The 21,010-nt window shown below is 46.2% G+C and overlaps 1 protein-coding gene and 1 long non-coding RNA gene across 3 annotated transcripts; both read left to right on the top strand.

Annotated features, from left to right (window-relative positions):
• Positions 1–455: 455 nt before the first annotated feature.
• On the top strand, positions 456–1,963 carry LOC146196998 (uncharacterized). Its single transcript, XM_084597105.1, has 4 exons — positions 456–739; positions 824–932; positions 1,012–1,843; positions 1,956–1,963. Exons 1-4 carry the CDS (start codon positions 468–470, stop codon positions 1,961–1,963), a joined length of 1,221 nt encoding a protein of 406 aa, XP_084453231.1. The 5' UTR covers positions 456–467.
• Positions 1,964–4,403: 2,440 nt separating this feature from the next.
• On the top strand, positions 4,404–15,244 carry LOC146196997 (uncharacterized). Of its 2 annotated transcripts, XR_014706154.1 has the most exons (4): positions 4,404–4,650; positions 9,321–9,418; positions 13,848–14,021; positions 15,119–15,244. It is a non-coding gene; the product is annotated as an uncharacterized LOC146196997 (long non-coding RNA). The 2 variants fall into 2 exon arrangements; XR_014706153.1 differs by lacking the exon at positions 15,119–15,244 and having other exon boundaries at positions 13,848–14,201.
• The last annotated feature ends 5,766 nt before the right edge of the window (positions 15,245–21,010 follow it).

Genomic DNA, 21,010 nt, shown 5'->3' with positions numbered 1-21,010 from the left:
CCTAATTCATTTTTCATGACGGTGCAGCTATCAGTTCTCGAGTACCGACACAGGACAAACCTTGCTGCTCTATTTTGAATGTTTTCAATTTTATTGCTGAGTGTTATTTGCCAAGGGTCCCATACGGCACAAGCGTATTCGAGCAGTGGTCGAACGTACGTTAAGTAGGCTATTGATTTCAAACAAGGCGGCACGTGTTTCAGATTTCGCTGCATAAAGTTTAGGTACTGACTACAGTGACGGGGCCCGTCACTTTAACAACGTCGCTGCAGTGACGGGGCCCGGCACTATAACATTATCAGTATAGTGACGGGGCAACAACAAACCCTCTTCACTACACGTGTCACCTGAGTCAGTGACGGGGCAATCAGCAGTTCTCTTCACTACACGTGTTTCGTCACTCAGTCGTTGTACCGAAGCATTGCGGTACTCCTTTTTTTTTTTTTTGTGGCGCTTGCCGTGATCGTATGGAAAACCTCGCTGTTTTGCCGAATGGCCCGTTCGACGTGGGAGCGACGTTTTCGTCATACGAAGGCCTGCAAGCTGCCATCCGCAAATATGAAGACGACAATTACGTGCAGTTTTGGGTGAATTCGTCGAGAACAATTGCAGCAGCGAAAAAGAAAGGATTGACAAGAGATGTGGACTCGGCTCTCAAGTTTGCTGAGATCGAGTACGTTTGTACTAATGGTGGTCGGAAATTCACATCAAGATCAACAGGTGGACGTCCAAATCAAAAGTGAGCATTTTGCCTAATGACCTGTAAATTTGAACGATTTGCTTAGTGCGTGATACTTTTTATTTGCATTTTATCTTATTGCAGGACGTCGAAGATTGGCTGTAAAGCCAGAATAAAGTTGCTGACATCTCAGGACGGTCGCACCCTTCAAGTTAAGGCAGTCGAGACAGTGCATAACCACATTGTTAGTAAGGTCAGTAGCGTGCGATCGTTCATTCGTGTATTGCTAGGACATGTAATAAACTAACGCAAGTGTAAAAATTTTATTGCAGGGGTGCTATGAACAGCTGCCACGGCAGCGTAAGCTAACTGGGCAACAGCTCAGCGACACTGAGAAGGTTCTCTCCCTTGGTGGGAACAAAAAGCTTATCCAAGCTAACTTGCGGAACAGTGGCAAGATTGTGCTGCTTCGAGATCTTCGTAATGTGCAGGCAGCAGGAGCAAGCAAAGAAATTCATGCTACAGGAACACTGCAGTCAATAGCAGCTATTGCCAGACAAGCTGGAGGGACCCTTGACATTTTGGCGAGAGAGGAAGACAACCAGCTTGTTGGGCTGTTTTATCAAGATCAAGACATGAGAAGTGCATTTCAAAACTACCCTGAGATAGTATTCGTGGATGCTATTCACAAGACTAATGACAGGAGGTTGCCACTATACTTTATCTGTGTAGAGGATTCAAATGGGCACACAGAGGTTGCCGGATTCTTCCTGTGTGTGTCTGAAGACGAGGACACAGTGCGGTCACTGTTTCAACGATTTGTTGTGCACTCTGGAAGCGAACAGATGCTCAGAACATCTGCAGTGATGACTGACAAGGATTTTACAGAGAAGAAGATACTTGGTGAAATATTCCCGAATGCAAATTTTTACATTTGCCTGTTTCATGTCCTGCGTACTTTTAAGAGGGAAATCACGCCACAGAAAATGTCCATAACACCAGCTCTTCGAATTGCGATCCTAGAAAAGCTGCAGTCAATGTGCTATGCAAGTACAAATGAACAGTACTCGCAACTGCTGCAGAGCATTCAAGATATGGAATGTCCTCTAGTGATGGCTTACATAATGAAAAACTGGCACCCAATCAGACACGAGTGGGTGTCAGGTATGCAAGGGTCACTAACCTTAGGTAACAGAACAAACAATAGGGTTGAATCTATCAACCAGAAAGTAATGCAAGTTATTTCAAGGTACGAAAGTCTGCCTCGGCTTTTCAGTGATCTGATGGCGCTGTTAACCAGCTTTCGTGTTGAAAGGGACCAGCGTGCTGTAGAGTCTTTGTTGAAAGCACCTGCAATTATGAATTTAACAGAAGACGAGAGCAAGTTTGCACAACTTCTCACACCATATTGCCTTAAGAGGGTACGTGAACAGCTGAGGGCATCTGAGAACATGAACAATGTTTCCCCTTCAGTGACTGCAAGTACTGACCATTGCACATGCCCCACATATAGCGCTCTTGGAATGCCCTGTAAACATATATTCTACACACGAAGATTGGAAGGCCTACCAGCATTTTCAGTGTCTGGTATTGCTGAACGCTGGACAAAAGCGTACTATGCCAAGACCTCCAGAGTTGCAGCTTCGTCTGAAGATTCACCTGGGACTACAGCTGTCTTTGGCTTCAAAAGCAGTACAAGACCGCAAATTTTGTCCGAGGTTCAAAAATACAGGAAAAGCAGTGAAGCATTGCAGCAATTGGCATCACGCATTGCTGAACAGCCAATGTCCAGGTTTGAAGCTCTGATGTCAGCTGTAAAGGAGTTCATTACTGCTGTGGAAAATGGGTCAGCAGTTGTTATTGTCGAATGCCCAGAGCAAGAAGATGCATCAAAATCAGTTCCCACTACATGTACCCAACGGGACACACCTGCTGCAGCTCCTTCGTTTGCTGGTAAGCCATTTGCATGCGTCCTCACCGCCTCATTAGGGGTTCCACATAGTTATACATCTGCGCGCTTTCCTCCAGATGGACAACAAGAGCAGCCATCCCAATACGGCATGCCTGTTGCAGATCCTTCACCTGCAGGTAAGCCGTTTACATGCATACTCTTCTTATTATGGGTTCCACACAGTTATACATGTGCCCATTTCCCTTCAGATGGACACCAACAGCAACCATCCCAATACAACACGTCTGCTGCAGATCTATCACCTGCAGGTAAGCCGTTTGCACGCATCCTCATCTCCTCGTTAGAGGTTCCACACAGTTCGTGTGTCCCTTTTTCTTCAGGTGCGCTTGAAGCTGTTATTCTGCCCACCAGAATAAAACATCGTGGTCGACCAAAAGGGAGAGGTCAGACAGTTGTTGGCCTTCCAAAGAAGAGAAAATGTCTAAGACCGACACCATTTTTAATGAAGGCACCCCTTGAACGTGCCATGATGATGCTGCAGTGGTTTGTTGAAGTCGATGTAGCAGAAAAAGCTATCAATGGGGGACACAGGATTGGTGAAGCGGAAATTGAAGTCGCCCCTGAGAAAGTCCCTTCAGCAGTTCTGGATGACAGAGTTCAAATAGATGGAATCCGCAACTATTTCACTGATGATGGTTGGGCAGCGCTTACTGCAACAGTTGCTCATAAGCGTAACCTTGGCTTATGGACATGTAGTGCGTGTCAGCAAAAGGTTGACGACAACGCCATTGGGTGTGACGCATGCTTGCATTGGCTTCACTTTAAATGTGCATCTGTCACATCTGCGCCAAGAAGTAAGGTGTGGTTTTGTCGAAATTGTTATACATGAATTTTTTGTCTCAAAATATGCAATGTTTCCTGTTGATATTTTGTCGTATGCTTAGTGTATAAACTGGGAAATGCCAGCTTTGTTCTCTTCATACATGCATGCACAGAGAATTGTATATTGAATTGTATACCCCTCGGCCCTCGTCTCATATTTAAATAAATTGGTGTAAATGATTTTTTCTCCTTTCGACTCGGCATGACTTGAAGCCTTCATTTGCCAAGCATATGAAGTGTACCGTTGAAACATTCTATCAAGGTAAGATACAGATATGCATTAACATGAATTAAATATAAAAGGTTTTAATCTGCCGGCCGCTACCAAGTGTTAAAAATTTATGCAATTGAAACAAATAAATTTGTGCAGTGATACATATATTGCTTTAATTGCGCAGCACCAAGTTTCTAACTGCCTTAATCTTTCACGAGAGGTGGACGCTGCACCTACCTCTACGCTATCGCCATTATGTTACCTAATACTGGAATATGCAACGGTTCCTATGCATTTCTTACTAATGTCATGTAACGTCACGTGTGTGTATAGGAAAAAGTCCCAGGACGGTTAAGCCTGTGTAGCGCGAGATTCAGCAATAGCTGTAAGGAATATATGTGTAAAATATATATCTAAAGCGTTCGGGATTTATACTGCTGTCACACGGGCACTTTCAATCCTCATTGAGTAAATGCTCATCGAACTCAATGCAAATCGGAGGTTGTCACACGGCCACTTTCAAGCGCAATTGAGTCCAATCGTGCTTGGCCCGAGGCCGATTCCCCAAGCGCGCTTGAGGTTTCAAGTAGACTCGGAAAGCGGGCTTTAGCACTCTCGCTCTCACTGAGCTATAAAAATGAACACAAGTTACTGTAATAAAAACAAATTTTATCGTATCAATTGCTAAAAATGCACGCTAACAGATATTTAGGGCACTGTGCTTGCTTGTAAGGAGGCAAATTTATAAATTATCTCAACACCACGCTCCACCGTCACTGCAGCGGCGTTATTATAGTGCCGGGCCCCGTCACTGCAGCGCCTTTGTTAAAGTGACGGGCCCCGTCACTGCAGCGGCCTTGTTAAAGTGACGGGCCCCGTCACTGTAGTCAGTACCTAAAGGGTAAGGTCCTGGCGGCTTTTGCAACTACGGTATCCACATGTGTATTCCATGAACAGTCGGCGGTAAGTGTCACACCTAAGTATTTATGCGCCACTTTTTGTGTCACTACAATACCGCTGATGCTATACTGTGAGGCTAACTTATGTTTTTTACGTGCAAACGTAACATGAACACATTTTTTAGTATTTAACTTCATTTTCCATTTAGAACACCATTCAAGAACACATGATAAGTCACTTTGTAACTGGGTCGGCCTGCTTGGTCGGCGTGGGATGTGATGTCATAAAAACTTTATTATTCCACCAAATAAGGAGGCCTCCTAGTTCCCGCCCCCAACACGCAGGTCTAAGGGACGGGAGCCATGACCTCCGCAGCTTCTTCAGCCAGGCGGATGGGTTGTTGCTGTGAAGCATGGGACCTCGCTCCGCAGCAGGGCTTCCCAGGCTTTTCTACAATTTATATTTTCTTTAGCCTCTGGGGAGCTAGCACATTCCCAGATTATATGGTCGAGGGTCCCTCTCTCCCCACAGTGCTTGCACTTATCGCTTTTTCTATCGTCCATCTGGACATAATATGACCAGACCGAGTTTGCGAAGTTTCCAGCTTGCAGGCGCCGCCATGCGACTGCCTCTCTATTGTTTAGGCTTTAATCCGGTGGTGGCAGCATTCTCCTGCTTAACCTGTAATTTTCGAAAATCTCCGTACAATTTTGCAGACGCTCTTCTATGTTCCGGCAGTCGGGCGGCTCCACAGTTACACGGACCTAGAGAGCTCGGGCTAACTCGTGGGCCGCTTCATTGCCAGGAATGGACGCGTGTGCAGGGGTCCAAATTAGGCTAATTTTCCTGTTTAGTCGTCTACTGGCCAGAATCCTTGCCGCTTCCGGCTAGACCCTTCCGTTTCCAAAATTCCAGATGGCCGTTTTGCTATCGCTAATTATGAATTTGGCTTCCGTTCCAACGCATGCGAGTGCTATTGCGTCTTCAGCCGTTTCCGTGTCGCGGCTGCTAATGGTGGCAGCCGATACCGGGGCACCTTGACCGTCGACCACCGAGGCAACCGCTGCCCCCGTTTTGCCACTTGCCGCATCCACGTACGCAACCGACTTCCTGTCCATCGAATCGGAGCGTCTGATTAGTGCTTTTACTCTCTTCTTCCTTCTCTCTGTGCTGAATATGGGATGCATGTTACGAGGGAGGGTCCATTGGAATGATTAGATTTTCTCTACAGTCCTACGGGATGCTTGATTTTTCTCGTAGTCCTCTATCTGTCTGCAGGCCTACCTACCATTTCGAGTATAGTTCTGCGCGTGGTCGTTCGACTTAATCGTTCCAGCTGCAAAATTCTGATAGCCTCCGCTATGTTTTTATAACGTTGTTTATTGCCTCAGGGCTTATGGGAATATGCAAAAAACTTTAAAAGGGTATCAAATGAAAGCTATTTAGTCCCAGCTATTGTGCACTCCCATAGAAAGAAGCTTCTCTGTGGATGTGGTAATTGGTAAGCCCCAGGCCCTCTTAATGCACCGTCGAATGAGAGGCTCTAATCTCCTCTTCTCCTCCGATCTGATATTTAGGAAAGGCGTGGCATAGCTGACGTGGCTTATTACGTAAGCTTGGGTTAGTTTAAGCAAGCTTCTTTCCTTCAGGCCTCGTCCTTTCAGCGGGATCCTTCTAAATATGCCAATGGCTTGCGTGATGAATCCATCTAGCTTTTTTATTGTCCCATCATTATATCCATTCTCCTGAACGAATAGTCCTAAAATTCTGATTTTACATACCTTTGGATCTAGTTTCCCTTCTACTTTTATGTCAGATTTCGAGCTACACTTGCATCGGAGGGACTTTGGGTTATAGATGAATAATTACGACTTTTGAGGCGGGCATAATAGACCCCTACTGGCAGCATAGTCTACGACAGTGTCCGCCGCCGCCTTCAGGCGCTCCTCAATGCTCGCATCTCTACCTTGGTTAATCCAGAGATTGATGTCATCAGCATATTGTTACGTGGAAGATTCACAGTCCCAAAGCTGTCCGCACAACTAACGTTGATGAGGGCACCGATTTCACAACACTCAGCGTCGTCGTCTTCTCGGAGTCTGTTGCACTTCTTCATCCTCATCACGAACAGCGAATACAGCTAAGTAACACTACCCCCCCCCCCCCGCCCCCCCCCCCCTTCCCCCGCGGGAAAAGCACAGTCCCGGTGCGGTCTATATGTTAGCGAAATAGAAAGTTGATAATAGGGCTTTAGACGGGACACATGCACTATTTCGGAGGTTGGAGCTGTGGACGGGGACTTCGGAACCACAGATTCAACTTCGTAGGTGACGTCGGTCCCGGGGCGCAAAACACGGTAAGGGCCGGTGTAACGGGGCAAAAGTTTTCCACACAAGCCCACTCGACGGCACGGGAGCCACAGCAAAACGAGATCCAGGAGTGTAATTGACATCACGGTGGCGGCTGTCGTACCGGATCTTTTGGGAGTCTTGGGATGCAGAGAGCCTGGCATGAGCTATCCGGCGGGCATCATGAGCGCGGGTGACGGCATCACTGGTGTAAGTACTGGAACTGCCGCGGGTAGAGAGGTGGCGAAGGGTAGTAACGGGTGTCGGCCAAATAATAAATAAAATGGGGAGTATCCAGCGGTAGAATGGTCAGATGAATTGTAGGCGAATGTGACAAAGGGGAGATGAACGTCCCACTCTCGATGGTCGTCAGACACATACATGGCCAGTATGTCTGTGAGGGTACGGCTATATATATGCTGAAATTTAGCCCCTTTATGCTCCTCAGAGCTTCTGGAAGGCCTTTCATGCAGGCAGTTCTGTCTGACAAAAAGTCCTTGATGTACTGGCATACGTTCGCGCACCCACCCCGATTTCTTGGAGACCGCGGAGGATCGCTTCATGTTTAACTTAATCAAAAGCCTTTGTCAAGTCCAGACCGAGAATCACTTTGGCGCCTCTAGAACGCGAGTCGAGTATGTCGTATTTGAGTCGGAGCATCACGTGTCCTGCGTGCACAAGCTCGGTCGGAAGCCGACCATCTTGTGCGGCCACAGGTCATTTTTCTCCATAAAGCGCGTCAGTCGTGTCTGGACTACATGCTCCATCAATTTCTTCATGCATGAACTTAGAGAAATAGGTCTTATATTTTCTAGTTTTGGGGGTTTGCCCGGCTTTTGGATTAGAATTACTTTTGCCAACTTCCACTGCCGAGGCAGGTGGCCTTTAGTCCAAAGTTCTTGCATATACTCAGTAAGAGCGCTGATGGAGTCATCATCCAGGTTTCTTAAAATTTTATTAGTTATCCCGTCACGGCCCGAGGCCGATTTTGTTTTTATTCCCAATATTTCTGCCCTGACCTCCGCCTCCGTGATGGGTGCGTCCTGTTCCTCGTTGGGAGCTCAGTCGTACTCTGGGAGGGGGGCACTATGAGTATCGCCAACGTACATGTTGATTAGAGCGTCCATAAACTCCGCGTCTGTACCCTTAAACGCGTGCCTGGCTTTTGACGGTCTAATTCCCGATTGGGATTTTGAGTTGGTCGAATCTAATAGGTGTCTCAGCAGACCCCACATTCTGGAAAGGCTCATGCCCCCTTCCATCTCGTCGCATCTGCTGCACCAATTTTGTTCGCATAATTTGACCGCTTAATTTTCAATTTATTATGTCTAGCTATTCTCCTTCTAAGATTACGGTTCCATTTTTGCTTCTTTAGTCTGCTCTCCATACCATGTTTTGCCTCCCACGTGTTAAGCAGTTTGCTGTCAGCTATCTCCGATGCATTGTCCCCTTCAAGAGTCTCTGTTGCATCTCCAATGTGACGCATGAGGGCCTCCGTCCATTTTTCTGTTTGTAATCCTCCGTCCGGCAGCTTTCTCTCGCTTTTCCTTAAATAGTTCCCATTACGTAACCCTCAGTTGACACACAAGACGCGTCTTTACTTTTTTTTTTTTTTTAAGGATCAAGGCCAGAATGAAATGGTCGCTGTCGAAATTTTGTTCCGAATTTCGCCAGTTCAGATCTGTCACATTTTTGGAGAAGGTTAAGTGAGGGGAAGTGTCCGCAGACGCTGTTACCCACCCTGATGTGCAAGGTGAGTCCCAGCTCGTGCGCGTCCTCCCATAACTGCCTGCCTTTAGGATCTTGTTTAGTGTAAACCCATTCCGGGTGCGCCGCATTGAAGTCACCGACTATTAGCAAGAGGTTACTTCCGGCTGTCATTATCGCTTTACGAAAGAGGGCCCTGAATCTCACCTTTTTCTGCTTGATTTCGTTGATTTCGTGCACGATTGCCACAATTCTCCCCTTAACCAACGTTGTGACACGGGATTTATCACCTCTGTCACTTGAAAAAGATTGGTATCCCGAGAGCTAGCGGTTTCTCATCTAATAGCGTCAACTACTGTTGCACTAACGCCCGTTTGCGTTGGAAGCCGCGACAGTTCCACTGCCAGATTAAAGACTCACTTGGTGCTCCTCTGGCCATTATGGAGCTGGTCGAATTTTCCGTCAGCTTTTTGTTGTCATTCTCCGATGGCAACTAATTCTGCCCTTTACAGTTGTGCTTCGTCCGTAAGGGTTTGGATCTGGCTTTGAATTTGATTTATTGCTCCCATAATTTGTGTCATGAAAGATTAGAATTAAGCTTAGATTTCGGCTTTTAATCTTTCCTCTAGTGCCACCATGGATCAGCGTCTTCCCATTTGCGTTTCATTGGTTTAACAGGAAGGGCAGAGGACCATGCGAACCTCCGGGATGACAATGCCAAGAGAGCGCCGGACGATCCATGGGGTCTCAAGAAGAAAGCAGAAACCGACAAAATGGTGAGCTCTAGGGACTACGAACCTACATAGTATACACAAAAACTAGAAAGAGAAACTCGCGAACTTAGCGATACAGCCAAAGAGCTCAAAGATGTCATTCAGTCGCTCAGGCAGAAGATGCAAACACCTAGACAAGAAATTCATACTCCTAAAAACACGGCAGTACCCACTGTCACTCCTCTAAAAGAAACAAATGAATCCCTCTCCATACCCAAACACCCCCTAGAACACCAAATGACAATGTGGAGAAGGCAAGCTCCAAACAACCTCCACCCAACAAGCGAAGGTGTGCAGAGAAACCAGAAAACAATTTTGTAATGGAGGAAAGATTTGAAGCAGCAATGAGAGGCACAAACAGCAGAATAGACAGTATAGAGAACGTCATTATAGAGATGAAGCAAGCCATGGAAGTTACTTTTACACAACTACAGTGTATAGCTAGCAAGTTCAAAAACTTCCGAGAAAGATTTGTGAACGACGTAGAATATTTCATGGATGAACAAAAATGGACAGCCGCAACAATATGGACAAACCAACCCGCGTCAAGAAAAACACTCGAACTCCCACTACAATATTACAGTGGAACTGCAGAGGCTATAAGAGCAAGAAATCGCTTTTGAAGAAATACATTATAGTTTAATAAACCCTACACTTAGCAATAACGCTTCAAGAAACAGACACAAACTGCGTAAATCAGCTAAACTATACGTTAGCGGCAGAGGCAATACATCCAGAATAGCCGTTCTCGTCAAAAAGAACGTCGCGACTATCCAGTATGAAACTACCCCCAATGAAACTGAAGCGGTCTAAGTAGAAATCATCACAGGCGGCAAGAACGAGCCGACAGTTTTTATTCTCAACGCGTATCAGCACACCGAAGCAAAGGAAAATACGATTTAGGTCTCTCCTCATGAACGCTGTCAAAACAGCCGGCAGAGCCCCCCTGATCATCACAGGCGACTTCAATGCCGCGCACCGAGAATGGGGATATAACAATCAAGACCAGAAAGGCGGGCAGCTGTGGGAAGACGCGCAAGAACTAGCGTTCATCCTCCACACAGACCCAAGTTCTCCCACGAGAACTGGCAAAAGTGTTTCAACGTCGCCAGATCTCACCTTCACCAATACCTAGCGGGTCTGAAATTGACAAACACTGCCCACAATCGGGGAAGCGACCACTTTATCCTAAAACACACGATCCCCCAAGACAGGAAGTTGGGAACAAAAAAGAGGAAACACAGAGACTCACTGACTGGGATAAATTTAGAGAAGAGAGAACCCAGAACACATCGTCCGGGAGAATCGAGGATATATAAAAATGAACTGATCAGGTTCTCACGCACGTCAAAAATAATGCAAAGATTGTGGTAGAAGATGACGCTCCCGTCACCCTGGATGCCATTTTGTCTGAGGTCATCATCATCATCATGCGCTCCTCCTACACATGTGGGAGGCCAAAAGTAGCATGGAAAAGAGACTAAAGAGACAGAGCTGGAATAGAAACCTGAGAAGAATCCAAAGACTCAACAAAGATATAAAAAAATACGCCCTAAAATTATGCGAGCAAAATTGGCTTAACATTTCCGATGACATGGAGAAACAAATGAGTCTCCCCAGAACGTGGAACATTTTTCGCTACCTGTTATGCCCAGAGCAGTCCAAAACCAACTCAAGCATAAACCAGCTGTAGATAAGACACGTCTTTGAGGGCATAGATAAGGACTTCTTTAATCAGCTCAAAGACATCTACGTTGGATATGGCATCAACCAAAAGCTCCCCACATATCAAGGACTAGACAATCCAGAGCTAGACCAATCCATAGCAGAATCCGAGGTAAGGGCAGAGATAGCCAGCCTAAAAAGGAACTCCACTCCTGGACATGACGGTGCGTACAACAAGCGTTGGTGATCAAACCCCTCTCATAGATTACCTTGCGAAAATTGCGCTGTGCTTGATACGTATTATGGGGTCACAACTACGCACAGCCGGCGGGGTAGGCGAGCTCCCGTACCAACTGCACGCAGACGTTACTTTGCGCCCCAACCCGTGGCGCAAAGTCACAGCCACGGCAGGTCCGGACGAAATAGGCAACGAACTGGGCACGCTAGGTAACAATTTATTAACCCTAACGCAAGGCAACAACACACACTGCGGAAGAATGTTCTATCCGATAACATAAGAGTTCGGGGGGGGGGGGGGGGGGGGGGGGGGGGGGCTCACCGGATCGTCGTAGTCGTCCGCTTGTAGGGAAGGTCAAAGATCCGACCAGGGTCTCCGGGTGCAGGCGAGGCAAGAGGCTTTCCTCTCCCGGGCACCGCGGTTTTATCCCTCTCGGTATTGCATACCGAGAAGTAATCGGTTGCTTCCCGGGACCACACGAGAGAAGCAAGTCGTTCCTCCTCGCGTTTAGAATGTTACCTTTCCCTAGGTTACCAGCGCGATGCTGTGGTGTCGCAGCATTGTATGGGGAGCGAGGGAAACGCTAAGTGCCTTCTCCCCCACTCTATCCTGGCGAGCGCGCGTCGTCTCTGGTTAGAAAGGATAGGGGGATATACGTGTATCCCCACAGTGTAGAAGTAAATGCAGCATGTGTGATTGAAAATAAATGCAGCAAGGAACCCTATTTCCTCCACGCACCTAATGCTGAAGCGTGCTAAGAAGGCATTATTCAGGCCACGATTCAATAGGTGGGGAAGACTGTAAGCAGCTAAAACACACGCCCAAGGGAACATAGTTTGGCGGATGATCGCATACTAATCACACCACCCAACGTCGATGATTCAGCTTGTGCTTCAGTGCTTAGCAAATCAACGGTGACTTTTTTACATTAGGACAAGGTACGTGGTCCGCAGACCCGTAGAATACTTTCACATTCAAAAAGAGAGAAATTTTGTCACCCGACCAAGCTACAGACTAACGAATTCCGACTGGTTGCCTCTCTACTGTCCTCAATCCCTGGCGGATGTTCATCTTTTGACATATGTGTGTCCGAGGAAGCGCTCTGTTGTCATTATAGATTCTGTTTACTTTCCTACACAAGTCAGTGTCTGGCTTGGGCTTCCTTCCTGCCGCCGGCCGTCATCTTTTTTAGTACAGCGTTGTTGTTTTTTTCGTCGTCCTGGATTCCCAGTCAGCTCAACTTCGTGTTTTTCTTCCGCTGCATTGCGCATCCTGTTAGCTAAACCTACGCGCGTGTTCTCAATTTCTTATTACTCCTTTAAGTGGGAATACTGGCTCGCAGTGCGAAAAATGAAATGAGGTTGCACTCTTGAAAAAAAAAAATAACTGAAAGAAGACATCGTTCACATGCGATCTAACTAGAATTTTTTAAATTTTTTTATATCTAATTCGAAGCCGTTTATCGTACACTGCGGAGGAGGTGATAATCCGTGGAAGCGTTTAGCGCTGCGAAAGCTGGTTTTGGCATCGGCTGGCAGAAGCTTAACTCACAGAGCCTGTCGAATGCAAGATTAGGTTGTGATTGGATGAGCAATTGTAGCCTTGTGAAGGACGCTGCAGTCGCGACAGCCAGTGGCACAATAAGCCTCGATCAGTCAGGGAGAACGCTTGCGCGTTCACCTACGTCGCCGTTTTATAAACAGTGCAAGGTCTTAACGAGCAGAGTATGGAACACGGCACACCTTCGTCCTCAGAGGTAACCCCTCTAGACTCGAAATAAACGAAAGCTTTGAAGCAGAGTGCAAGAGCTAGCTCTCGTGTAAAGTTCAAGGGAAAGAAATCACGCGGGAAGTTATCCAGATATAAGCAAATTATACGGCCGCATAAATGTGTTCTCTTGCTTATCGCTCGTAGAGGTACAGACTTGCGAAAGCATCAGTCTGCCGTATTTTACTTCAGCCGACTTATCCTAACGTTGACTGGGATCACGTACACAGTAGGTAATTCAGCAGCACGGAACTGTAACCCGAATCAGACATAGGTCTAGTCTACAGAAATTAACCTGACGAAAATGTTTGGAAAGCGTTTCTGAACATTGTCCTTTTTTCTTAGTATTCACGAAACTGTGAACGTTGTTGCACAAGTTTGCTCACTCTTCGTGTTGGGTCAGTTGATTTATTTCATATTTTTTAAGCCACCACCATAACTAACTTGTCATGTACTAACGTTGTTCGCTTTTACTCATCGTACATATATGTTCAAATAGTTTTTGTTTTATCTGCATACTATAGACGTTTGAAACTCCCTCATTAGCTCCACTAGGGTATCTGCATCTGAAAGAATTTTCAGGTGGTCATTTGCAGCTGACGCGTTTTTACTTCATATATTGTTTTCTTGGGCTATCATTGTATGTTAAATGCTGCTTGTTGCTATGATTGCTTTCATTCGTTGTTTTTCATATCCTTCGCCTATGACCTCATATAAACTGCAGTACATAATTGGATTTGAAAACATTTTGTCAAAATGCAGATGCAGACGGTCCGCTCTAGATGGCCTCCAGTCCATGGCTGGCGGCGACCTTAGTGGCCCACTCGGTGGCCAATGATTGAATGCCCGGGTCCGAGCTGACCAGAACAGCCTCCCATCGCTCAAGAGAAGGAATTTGTACTAGATCTTCCGGTGGAGGTTCTTTACATTGCCATAGTATGTGATCATACGTGGATGTTTCGCCACAGAACCTGCACCCGGGGTTAAAGTCTCGTCTGGAGTCTCCTCCAAGCAGTCCCCTGTTCCTTATCTAACGTTTTGTCAGGTGGTAGAATATTGTGCCGTTCCAATCTGTAATGACTTGCGATATCGTGATATAAAAAGAATAAATCAAAGAGGATGTGTACACAAGCGGAACTGGGGATGCATTTCACTCAAAGCTAGACGGCTGGCAACGAAAAAGATAGCCAGTCCATCCACGGCAGCGATCTCATTCTACAACATCAGGTGCATTGGTCATGGTTCACTACTAAATATATAAAATCCGGCGAAGACGACTAGTTGTCAGTTTTGGGGGGTTAATAAATAAGGGCGCCGTCAATGATCCCGACAGTCGGCTGTACGTCAGTACCTCGTTGCGACTTGTGTTTCTCCGATATATTCGTGCCGTTCGTTCTGAGTGCCGCTGGTGGCGTGATAAACCGCTCACTTCCAACCTTAGCGCAAGTTCTTATTTTTGGTATAAAGATCCTCGCTAGCGCAAAAAAGCCTAATCTGAGGATAAAACATTTTATCGATAGGTTCATCTATAGGTGGTTAATTAGCGAAATAGCCACCTGGGACGGTTCACACGAGGCCAATATAGAGAAATCTCCCGTTTCGTCTATGTAGAGAGTAGGTGGCAGAGAGGAAAGATTCGACAACAATAACAACAACAACAACAACGACGACGACGACAACAAAAAAAAAAAAAAAAGGGACAGTTAAGCACACCATGGGAAATCAATAAACCTGACCTAAATTTAACAAAGTAGAATCATCAAGATTAACAAGAATATACGAAGTTAAGCATCGTTTGTTTTGGGAGAGTTGGTATTTCATAATGTATGAACATATTTGCGCACGCGACAGGGCAAGAAAGGAGACACATTCAGGCGCTGCGCCTGTGCGTGTCTCCTTTCTGGTCTTGTCGTTGTGCACACAAAAATTTTCATGCACTGCGAAGACTTACGTCGCATTTATTTTCACGAAAAAAAATCTAGGGTTACGGCTTCTTATGCATAGCAACAACAAATGTTTTCTACCTCTTCCAGTCCACCATTTATCTCCTCTTGGTCAGCTGCTCTGCCCTGTCAGCTTAGATATCCTCATAACCAACAACGGCTGATTGAGCTGGTACGCCGGACAAGGACAACGAACGAAATCCTGGACGAAGGACAACGCCCGAAGTAGATGGCGACTATCTATAAATAAATCTAATGTTAATTAATTAAATGCTTTTTTATCCTTCTCCTGCAATGGGCACTTTCGCAAATGGTATGATCATACAGCTCTGGCCTAGGTTAGAACATCTCTGCTGGACACACATTACTGTTCCAAAGCAAGGATGTATGCATTTGGAAGATATGGCTAGCTTTGCGAAGCAAAACGTGTGGCTCATGCCATGAGCCGGACAATTTTCGAGAACCATCAACCAAGCTTGTGACCGGGAAGAATGCTAGTTCCGACGACTGATGGTGCACAACTTCGAACTATCATTGCATATGGGTTTCTTAACTACATAGACGTGATGGCTGTGTGTGAACCATTATTATGCAGAGGCTGACACCAGATGCGGAACGTTGTTATTCAACTCCGCATGAGTGCGACGTCGGAAATGACTGCATTTCTCCACGCGAATGCTTGGCTGCAGAATGGGAATTCGGGAGCTTACGCAGAGGGCTCGGCGTCTATTATTTGCACTGCTGGCGGTTCCCTGCTATTATTGGACACGGAAGAAAACCGAAATAACGTGGCATGCGCAGCGCACCAACCACAAGAGGTCGTGATGAGCGAAAACCAAATGGCGAGAAAAAAAAGAAGAAAAAAAAAAAGACGTACTGTGGTTTAGTAGGGTCGGGGCTCTGCGTTGACTGTCGCGCATTCGCTATACAGCATTTGCACGTCATGTGCTCATTACTAAACGGAGGAGTTCATATATCAACATTTGATGGCAATATGCTCTCAGTAGCTATCAGTTCGCGGTCAAATTTCAGCCGTTACTGTGAGCCAGGCGCGGGAAGAAAAAAAGGGCGCGTATGTGCGACATCCAGCCAACCCACAGCGATACATTTCTTCTCAGCTTCTACATCTCACTGGGAAAATAGGCAAACATCTGTAGAATAAGATGTATTTAATTTCTCAGGAGTCACTCTTAATTTCAGTCTCTGAACAACTCGGAGTAGGTACAGAAAATGAACCAAGCGCTTAAACCGCTGCAAATTGGCTGCACACTGATTTCTAAAATTTTAGTGACGCTGGTCGAATTTTACAATTGCCTTTTGACTGTCGGTCAGATAGCTAGCGAATGTGCAAATATTGAAGTTTTTCTTCATTCTCGTATGTATTAGGGATTTAGGTTTAAATCCTGACCTTTTTATTTATCTGTTTGCGTGGCAACGACATGCAATTTAAAAAGAATCAAATCAAAGCCTCTGCCTGAACTCATTTCTGTAGTGCAATGGAATCGAACGAAGTCCTTACATCTTTCTCCATCCAGCCATCCATCCGTCCATCCATCCATCCATCCATCCATCCATCCATCCATCCATCCATCCATCCATCCATCCATCCATCCATCCATCCATCCATCCATCCATCCATCCATCCATCCATCCATCCATCCATCCATCCATCCATCCATCCATCCATCCGTCCGTCCGTCCGTCCATCCATCCATCCATCCATCCGTCCGTCCGTCCGTCCGTCCGTCCATCCATCCATCCGTCCGTTCGTCCGTTCCATCCGTTCGTCCGTTCCATCCGTCCGTCCGTTCCATCCGTCCGTCCGTTCCGTCCGTCCGTCCGTCCGTCCGTCCGTCCGTCCGTCCGTCCGTCCGTCCGTCCGTCCATCCATCCATCCATCCATCCATCCATCCATCCATCCATCCATCCATCCATCCATCCATCCATCCATCCATCCATCCATCCATCCATCCATCCATCCATCCATCCATCCATCCATCCACCCGCCCTCCTGGGTCGTCCTGAAAGGACATTGCAACATGGAACATGAACGCGGACATAATCTACCGAAAGATCATATTTTTAGAACTATAAAATAGATTTTATTAGGAAATAAACAACCTTTTCTCCATACCACCAGGCCACGGTCTCACCCGAGGGCTATACAGAACAACTAGCCTGTGTATGACCGAAAATATTGTTTCATGAGTGTCGAGAAAAATTGTTTGCGTCAAAAAAAAAAAAAAAAAAAAAAAAAAAAAAAACCGCCCGCTCATTCTTTTCCTTCTATACTACGAAGTAACTAGACAGAAACTGCAGGTGCGAGAAGGGAAATGCGATTACGAGGATGTTGGGTCCCTGTGGAAGACTGAACTGAGTGGCAATATATGGTCGTCAATAAAAAAAAAGGGGGGAGAGGGGGGTGGGGTGTCGGAGACTAAAAAAAAAAAAAAAAGTAGTAAGAGAGAAGAAGCTGCACATGTACATGCAGTGGCGCTCCATTTCACGCTTAATGGCGACTCGTCAACGTGCTAAGCAAGCCTAAGAGGCGCCACAATGGGCCTCGCGGTCATTCTCAAGTGGCGGGCGCTTGTCAGGGAATAACCCACGATGATCGCTTGTGCAAGCGTCCCATGTGTACTGCAGTCGTGCCGGGCATGGACTGTGCACTCCCGAGGCTGCATAAGACGAGGCTTTCGAAGAAGAGCGCGTCGTTTTAGGCGACTTAAACTGGCACGACTTCCTACTTACCCTTTCTTCTGTTACGCGCAGTGAGTTCGTCGTTATTGGCAAAGAAAAGGAGAGGGGGAAGGGACAGAATAGGATCGTCACTTTCAGGGTATGAAAGTTAGTCACGCGTCGTTTCCGCTGTGGCGCAAATAAGCGCTTCGGCTAACGGCGTTCGAGTAGTTCCATCTTCAGCGGCAGGGAAGCCAATGTCGCGTGACGAATTAGCGACGTTTGTGAGGCCGCTCGCCATTTGTGGTGCTGGTCGGCACAGTGTAGGAAAAAAAAAAAAAAAAGCATACGACGCGTCTTCACAGTGCGGAGGTTGGGCACGTTGCGACATCGTAGGCTCGTGCACTTGCGGGTCGGGCACACCCAGGCGCCGACCTTGCGTGTCCTTTGCAGGAGCCTCTGTATTTTCCCTCTCACACCCGCCAGAGTCCATACGCACATGGATGCGAGAGTTGGGCTGTTAAGAAGGCTGACCGCCGAAGAATTGACGCTTTTGAATTGTGGTGCTGGCGGAGACTCTGGAGAGTTCCTTGGACTGCCAGAAGATCAAATTAGTCGATATTGTCGACCATAAACCCTGACTGCGCATTGGAGGGTCAAATTCTAAAGTTAAAGCTCAGCTACTTTGGTCATTCGATGAGAAGAGAGGAGTCGCTGGAGAAAGATTTGATGTTGGGAAAGGTTGAGGGTCGCCGGAGAAGGGGTAGGCAGCGAACGCGATGGTTAGATGGCATTTTCGAGGCGCTGCAGATGAAGTTATGTGATGTTAGGAAGACAGTGAGAGACCGGAAAGCGTGGCGTGATATGGTCCATAGGGTCACGAAGAGTCGGACACGACTGAACTACTGAACTGAGCTGAACCCGCCACTGTGAACATTGGCACATTTCAGGGCCGCGTACAAACTACGGTTTCCAGGTGTCGAGACACGACCTGTCAAGTACACTAAACAGTCTAATCGAAGAATGATATTGCTTTCTTACGAAGACAACATTATGTGACATTACCGCACACTGCATGATCTAATGTTTAGAGGTAATCCCCCAAGGTGGAGAAGATTAACAATCAGGGGGTGATTACTCATTACATTCACCTAAGCACAGCGGTATGGTTACTAAGGAAAGCTATATACAGTTTTCTCCGAGAGTTCTTAGAGAAAAATATTAATTAAAGAAAAGCCTTGGATGCGGAAGAATTTTTTAATTTGAACGATATTTCCAAGGAAGCTATGTAGCTCTCCTTTGCAGCCGGCCGCGCTTCGGTGGATGTTAATGAGTAATTTCCCCTTATTACCGCAGCACCGTATACTGTCTGACTGAAACTGCACGAAAGTATTCATTTTTTGTCATTCGTCTCAACATCTGCGTTTTTTCAATATTACCTTTTTGCTCTTTGCTACTCCTTCCTTCCTATTATGTAAGTACTTTGGTTCCTAATGACGCTTTTTCAAATCGCTAAAACAACACGGACGAAGAAAGGACCGATAATAACGAGCGCTCGTCTTTGTCTGTTCTTTTTTCGTCCGTGTTGCTTTAGCGCTCTGAAAAAATGTCGTACTCGCACCAACTATAACGATCTGCCACCATTGCTTCATAACTACCGATCGAGTCTCCTAGCTGTATGAAGAGACGGAAAGTAGCCAATCAAGCGACTTTGACGCAGCTTTTATCCGTTGCCTCCCTCACCATATTTGTACATGCGCGGCACTTGCGGGAAATGTAAAGCTAAAACGCTATTCCCCCCCCCCCCCCCCCCACCTACTTTTCCTTACCTGTTTATCTGTCGCTTCGCAGCCTTTGTGTGTCCATTCAAGTGAGAAACCCGCTGTCTTTTATCTCTCTTGGTAATCTCGGTTATCTCCCACGTTTTTTTTTTATATAAAACGTGCGTTAAATCTTTTTTTTTTGTTCTTTTTTATTTGGGAAGGAGGGAGGTTTGTTAAACGTTAAAGGGGCATACATGTAATTGTTTCGAAATGCTTCGAAATGCTGAAAGGACAGAAAAATCACATTTATCGAGCCCTACCACCTGTATAGGCGTATGAGAACGTACCAGAAAACAATAAAAAAAAAAAATTCTACAGTGCTTATAACACTCATAGTGCAGTTGATGCCACTTGCTCTAAGGTATATGATATATAGGAAGATATGTTTCTTGGACGTTTTACCGTTTTGACCGCCTTCTTCGTACCCTTAATTATAGAAGTGCTGCTTCCACTGAACACGCGAGCAAAAAAAGTTTAGCATGCATTGCTGGTAAGTCCCAGAACTAAAGATATAGCTCAGTTGTACTAGTCGTGCTATTACCAATAATTCTTAAACGCTGTCTATAGCGCCCTCACGTGCTCAGAAAACGCAGAACATCTTGGGTCAATGGTACGAAGAACGTTACTAAAGTAGTAGAAGGCCCTAGAGGCGGCATGACGTCGGCACAAATTTCTCGTGAACATTGCAGTGGAAGGATCCTTGTGCCATCATCGGCTTCAAGCATATTATGGCTTCGGAGAGCAACATGAAAAGTAGAGAACAGTATTGCGGCAATATTGCAAAATCTGTGAGGATAACTTATATCGGTCTGTTGAGATCTTTTTGCCTTGGGGAACGTTTTGAGCTCGATCGAAAGTTGCAGAGGTCGCGAGCTATATTGAAGCTATATCGAACAAAGGCAGGTGAGTAGTCTCAGGAGTTCGTTGCTGAAAGTAATCTCAACCCGCGAAAAGTAATCTCAGCACGCGATCTGCGCGTGCCATCATCTCTCCGGCGGCCCTGACTGCAGTAGTTTTCACCACCTCTGGCGTATAACCTATCAAGCAAGTGGCATTCATGGGGTTGCACCAAGCCTAGTTACATTGGAGCATATGCAGTGTGCCGTGTTTCGGAATGTTAGTAAATACAAGAACATATTCTTTGCTGTAGCAGTGCGGGAGAAAACGCGGTTCTTAGAGATTTCTTAGCACTTAGATACCACTACATTGGCAATTTGATAACGTAACGATATTTTCATGCTAAGCTGAATAGGCCTGTCAGCCTGTCCTATGACCTCCTATGATAAGCTGTCACTTGTAGCCTTACGGTAAAATGTTTGGTCAGATTCGCCATTATACCGGTGCTGCCCCAGATCAATGTATCCAAGCTTTTACAAGAGACGGGATGTCCTATCACCGTGAACCCAACTAAGAGCCGTTGTGAGTGACGTCTAGTCTGCAGTTTTTCACGTTCCAAAGTTTATTAATTAACCAAGACTAA

The sequence above is a fragment of the Amblyomma maculatum genome, chromosome 3 (genome assembly GCF_055883805.1).
Source record: "Amblyomma maculatum isolate TAMU_Amacu chromosome 3, ASM5588380v1, whole genome shotgun sequence".
Lineage (NCBI taxonomy): Eukaryota > Metazoa > Arthropoda > Arachnida > Ixodida > Ixodidae > Amblyomma > Amblyomma maculatum.
This window is presented reverse-complemented; position numbering and strand designations above follow the sequence as displayed.

Excerpts from the sequence above, each read along its gene's own strand:
- LOC146196998 (XM_084597105.1), top strand. The coding sequence starts at position 468 with ATGGAAAACCTCGCTGTTTTGCCGAATGGCCCGTTCGACGTGGGAGCG. Across the intron at positions 740-823 it reads GGTGGACGTCCAAATCAAAA|GACGTCGAAGATTGGCTGTA; the intron begins GTGAGCATTTTG and ends ATCTTATTGCAG. Across the intron at positions 933-1,011 it reads ATAACCACATTGTTAGTAAG|GGGTGCTATGAACAGCTGCC; the intron begins GTCAGTAGCGTG and ends ATTTTATTGCAG.